Source organism: Malaya genurostris, chromosome 2 (genome assembly GCF_030247185.1).
Source record: "Malaya genurostris strain Urasoe2022 chromosome 2, Malgen_1.1, whole genome shotgun sequence".
Taxonomy (NCBI): domain Eukaryota; kingdom Metazoa; phylum Arthropoda; class Insecta; order Diptera; family Culicidae; genus Malaya; species Malaya genurostris.
This window is the reverse complement of record NC_080571.1, coordinates 70768642-70774641: the sequence shown is the minus strand read 5'-3', so window position 1 is coordinate 70774641 and position 6000 is coordinate 70768642. Positions and strand designations below refer to the sequence as shown.

The following is a 6000-nucleotide window of genomic DNA, read 5'->3' as shown; positions in this document are numbered from 1 at the left end:
ATAGATCTCACTGTGCATGGTCGGTATGGTTAAAATTTTAGTCTTATACTGCACATAAACACTTATCAAGCTTTCTTTTTTCTTAGCCTATGTTTGCTCGATAAGGTCTTCAATTAATATTTTTACCAAGTTAACTGCAAAAATGCTAAATAGATTGATATAGGATATTTTGATTTTTTTTACCAGGGGGCAATAGGAAGAATAATATATTCAAAATGGGCATTCGACCAAGAAATTTGGGAATTATAATATCATCAGCACTCTGACTTCTTTTCCGATTCTGCATTGGCTCTAACGTGCTTTCTTTCGAACAATAATGAACAACCAGGAAAGTACTGTCTTAAATTTTATTCCCAACGATTCTTCCATAACAATTTCTTGTTCACTTTGCACAATTCTGTACTTTTACATTAACAAATAATCTATCGCGTGCATTTTGAATGTTAATACATTAGATTTGTTTTGTTAACAGTAGAATTGATAACTTAAACTGATGTTGCTCAGAGACGATGGAAGAGAACCAAGAAAAAAAAAGACTATGACTATGAATGGCATAGTTGCAGTAGAGTTTAAAAACCTAAATTGAAATCACAATGTAAATTGAAATGTTGCTTCAAAAATTTAGAATTTTTTTAAAAACTATCACTAGTTGTACAGCTGTTTTGTTTTTTTTTTAAGGAATTCACCATAGTGGGATGCAATCAAAGTGCTTCTTGATAAGCTAACTGCAGTGGCGTATTCAGTGACATAACACCATTACGCTACGTTATTTAGTGATCTCTAAAATGCATTCGGTTTATCACTGTTGTTTAGCGTGAAATCACAATTTTTAAAATGGCTTAAACTGAAAGAATCAATATTGGATGTAGCCAAAACTTCTCGAAACGGCTGAATAAAATATCTGAAGTAGCACTGTAACGTGATCAATTTCAGTCTCGTAACGAGATGACAAGTAATCGGCAAACACTTTAAAGAACATAAATGAATTTTGGCAAATGGTGTTATGGAGAGGGGGGGGATATTCTTTGCTTTACTCATTCAACCCGACTGAGTCCTCGATATGATGTGAAGTTTTTCAGACATTCTAGAGTTTGCAGGATCTCTAAAAGAAGCTTAGCATAAGATCTACACGGTACTGTGTTGTTATGTAATTGTTCTTACGTTGATAGGGTGTAGATTTTTTTCTCGATAATCGTATTTTTCCTTAAACCTAGATGCTTGACGCATTGTATTTGTCTTTATTTTTTGACTACGTTCTATAAGCAATTGCTTTTGCTCGAAATGTATGGAGTAGACAATCATAATGTTCAAAATGTTTTTTTCTTTTTGGTTTTTACCAGAAGAGATATTTTGCAAATCGAGATGAAATTTTCTTCTCTCGGAATGCAATCATATAAAATGGACTTATCGAATGTTATGGACCGCAATTGCAATGTACCTGTTTTGTAAGGTGCCACACTTCGATGCATATCGTGTGACATATCAGTGTATATATAGAAGAACAAGAAAATAATGTTACCTACCATCTAAATAGCTCTCATTCATCACCGCCTTGCGATTTCAATCGCTGGAACGATCAAAATGAGCAAGAGTCGTGGGCATGGATGTTACCGTAAGTTACTGCACCGTATGTCATTTGTAGAGCTACGTTTCGTAAGACTTTTAATATTTAGTTTCATGTAAAAAATTCACAATAGTAGGGGTGGTAGTAGTAATAGTTGTTACCTGACGCAAGTGCTGTTGTTTTATTACGTTCAAAATACATTCACCGCAATAGTACTTATACAAGGTTGCCAATACATGCTACTTCATATCAGCTATTGTGGATAGAGGTGTAAACTACACTTACAATCTTATCTGCATTAAAAAAGATTTCTTATCAAATATATTGAGTTCACAATTGTATAATTATATATGTTCCAGAAAACCACAATGGGAAAAAAATCTGCGAAATCTCTTGAACCCTTGATTCTTGTTTTGCCTTTCAAAATTGTAGTTCAGTCCAGCGCGGACCCAGTAGGTACCGAGATCGACGGCAACGAAGCCGACTGGTGATCTGGCTTCGCTGTTGTGGCCTCTGTTAGTTAGCTGCAGTCGTTTTCGTTCGCAATTTCCGCACAGTTGTTGGCCACAATTTTCTGCAGTTTAATACTGGTATCATGAGAGTTGTTAGTACCATTTGTGGCCTCGGTGGAATCTTCAGCATCACCGATTGCTAACTTTTTCATCGATTGCTCACTTTCTGCTAGAATTTCTGTCACCTCCTTATCCGTCGACGATGCCTTGCTGTTGGACTTTTCCAAATTGTACACGTTCACCTGGGCCGTTTGAATCGGTTTAAACAGATGCTCATTTTCGCCGTTCTGACTACTCAGATTATCCGGCGAAGACGAAGTGGACGAACCAGGCCGACCGAAAATTCGGTTACTGTGCAGTGATGACTGCAACAAACTGTCGATATTCTGGTTGGTTTGCGGGACAAAAGTGGTCCACTCATTCGAGCTAGCGTCCAGGTACTCGATGGTATTCAGGAAAGTCTTTCCGGAGAAACCACCGATCGCATAAAGACGGTTCTGGACTGAAGCAACCGAAACGTTCGATCGCGGCGAGGTCAAGTTCGGTCCGGCAACCCAGCATTTGTTGGCTTCGTCGTAGCACTCGGTCGTGTTGAGCGAATGCGTTCCATCACTGCCACCGACGGCGTACAGTTTTCCGTTGAATTCGGCCAAACCACAACCGCGTCTGAAAGGGGAAACGATAATGTTAGAACATGGTTTTGCATAGACAATTGAAACGATAGTAGCAGCTGGAATACTATAAGCGAAATCCTGAACTGTGATTATTTCTTTTTAGTTAATTTTCATAAAATATTGCCAAAAGAGGATTGAGACAATTCAACGGGATTGGTATGACTAATCCACGTGGAATGCCTCGAGCATGCATACTTGAAATAGTACTATCGATGCATGCCAGAGCTAACAACTGTAAATGTGTGACAGTATGGATGTCACAGTTAGACTGTTGATGGCTTAGACCCATCCCATCTCTAGTTCAGATCCTGATTCAGGAACTTTCAAGTCCAGGTGTTGGATCAGTAATATTGTAGCTCCCAGTCCAATATCAGGTTCTGAACCTGAACCAGTAATGTGGAATGTTTATTTCCAGAATCACGACCTAGACCTTGATCTGAATCCGGCGACCTTGATCAGAATCTAGATTCTGGACTAGAACCTGAATTCTGGACCGGGATCCTGCAAGTGTATTTTGGAACTGAATTCTGACACTAAATTCTAGAGCTGAATTCTAATCCTGGATTTTAGAACTGAACTCTAAACCTAAACTATTATTCAGTTCAAAAATTTTGAATCAGGGGTGAAAATAAGCAAACTTTTTGATTCACAGTAAATAAAAATAGTCAGTATTATCTTTTCATATCGCATATTTATTATAGATATTATAATGAATTTTGAAATGAATGATTTTTGATTAGATAAATTCTGGTTTTACTAAGATTTTAAAAAGATCTTCAATTTCATTTCCCACAATTTAAAGCATAATCGCAATTTTAGTTTTGTTGCCCAATTTTTTAATTCACGGTGTTCGGTTTTTTGATTCACAATCGGAAATCTTGATTCACATTTTCATGCGCAAAATGGCTTCTTTCCACCTCTGAATCAAATTCAGAATTCTGTTCAGAATCCAGGTACAGAATTTAGTTTCAGCTCCAGAATTCTAGAATTGTGGACCTGGATTTTAGGAACTGAAATCTGGGCCTGAATTCTGAATCTAAATTCTGAACCTGACTTCTGAAACTGAATCCTGGAACTAGATTTCATTTATAGAAGCCTATTTCACAACTCAGGTTCTCGAATTCGGCATCTGAAGTCTGAATTGTATTCTGGAACTGAATTTTTGACCTGATTTTTTAGATATAAAAGATTCTGAAGCGATTTCTGAGTCTGAATTTTTGAACAGAATTCATGATCTGGATTCTCATTCAGGTTCAGTTTTCACTTCTATAATTTAGATCAAGAACCCCAAATTTCAGTTTCAGTTCTGGGGCTGGAATTCAGGACTGAAACTGAATTCTGGACATGTTTCCTGGAACTAAGTTCTCAAACTCTGAATTGAATTCTACAACTATGGGTAATCTAACGTTTATCTCTCAAAATGCAAGGGAAAACAAATTTCCATCTGTAAAATTATGTATAACTTATTTACAACGTCGTTTGTTCGAGCGAAAAGTTAATTTTACTGTGAGAAGTTTAATTTTCCTCCTCTGATTTTTTTTTGCAGCACCCAAAATTCTGTTTCAAACAATGAAAATTTTCAGTTCCGATTTCAACATGTGAGAAAATGTTATGTGGATCATTTTCAAGTGATTTTGACGTGAATACGTCTTACTTTACTATGGGGCGCCTTTTCAAAATTTACCCTTTGAGAGGTTATTATCACTATATTGTTTTATTTATCGTATCAACATAATTTTTTTCTTCACGTCCGCGGAGATGTGATCAATAATTTTCGATAGAATTTTCAGTAGTATGAGATAATCAAAAATAGCACAAAGTTTTCTACTATGTTTGAGTTATAAAGAAGATAAAAAGACCTTCATTCTAGCTTTCGTAGTTCAGTTTTTAGTTTCAGAATCCAAGACCAGATTTGTTTTTTTTTAGTTTCCAGAATCCTGATCTATAATTTAATTCTTTATCCAGAATCCAGAGTCCGAAACGAGTTCCAGAACTCTGTAACTGAAACCGAAGTTCAGAACTTGATTCTAAGCCTGAATGTTTGAACCGAAATCAGGAACTGAGATCAGCATCTTGTTTCTAAACCTGGACCGTGGAACAAAATTTCGGAAACAAATTCTGGTCTTAAGTCAGAATTTTAAAACAGAATTCTTGAAATGAAATTAAGTTTTAGTCCAGAATTTAGTTCCAAAATTTCTGTCCGGAATTCAGATTTAGAACAAAGGTCCGAAACTTCAGACTGAAATCCAGGACCAGAATTCAGTACCAAAATACAGCTGTGATTCCAGAATTTAGTTTTTAAATGCATTCCAGAATCCAGATTCAGAAGGCAGGTTTAATTATAAAATTCAGATTAAGAATTTAGTTTCGATCTAGAATCCTTATATCGAGTTCAGTTCCAGCACACAAGTTCAATGATAAGTTCAACAATCCAGATTCAGGATCCAGTTCCCGAGTTCAGGTTCAGAATTCAGTTCCAAAATCTATCATCAAAATTGTGCTTCAAAACTCAGGTTCGGGATTCAAATCAAGTTTTCGGCTCCGAAATTCCGTTCCTGAGTTCCCGGTCCAGAATTCTGATTCTTCAACGTTAAAAAAAACGAACCATTAATTTCATTTGTATTCACATCATTCGGTTATGTCTCTGACATTATCCATCCACCTTTTTTTATCGCGTACATTATATGAAATGTCACTTTAAACGTTTAGATGCGGAAACTTAACCAAATATGTGGTGTTACAGTGAAAAATTGCTTTTTATCGCCAAAACAACCGCAACTGAACAATGAAAAGCAATGAACAGCGCTCCCAAAATTTAACAAAATATTGAAAATCAAATGAGTTTCTGTCTAAAATGTTTAAAATTCCCGTATAAGATTTAATATTCACCCTAAGAAAAGTTCAAATAACGAAACTTTGAAGGCACGCTAGGTAAAATTAGTTCTGCGTTAAATTGCCAATTGTTTTCGCATGCACACGCAAAATTTAATGACACAAAGTATTATCGAAGCCTCGGTAAACGACTGGACAATGCGTAATATTGATCCCAAAGTGATCCTTACCCAGTAAAATTGAAAATCGGATGTATCCTGCACAGAAACTTTTGATTGCGTTTCGAGCAACATTGTGTATCACTTGAACCAAAGAGTGAAGATATACAGAAGCGAGGAGTACGACGGATGCTTGATACTCAGGGAATGGGACCGATGCGGGTCGACAAAATCCACCGGGTGTCTTGTCCAGCAAATCC

General features: G+C 36.4%; 1 protein-coding gene across 3 annotated transcripts in view; it reads right to left on the bottom strand.

Annotated features, from left to right (window-relative positions):
* Positions 1–333: 333 nt before the first annotated feature.
* The window catches only part of LOC131432335 (influenza virus NS1A-binding protein homolog), a 109489-nt gene continuing 103822 nt past the window's right edge, over positions 334–6000 (bottom strand). For all 3 annotated transcript variants that reach the window (XM_058598544.1, XM_058598545.1, XM_058598542.1), the window contains one exon: positions 334–2742. In XM_058598544.1, coding sequence (XP_058454527.1) covers positions 2085–2742 — 658 coding nt within the window. In that variant the 3' untranslated portion in view covers positions 334–2084. The remainder of the gene's footprint in view (positions 2743–6000) is intronic.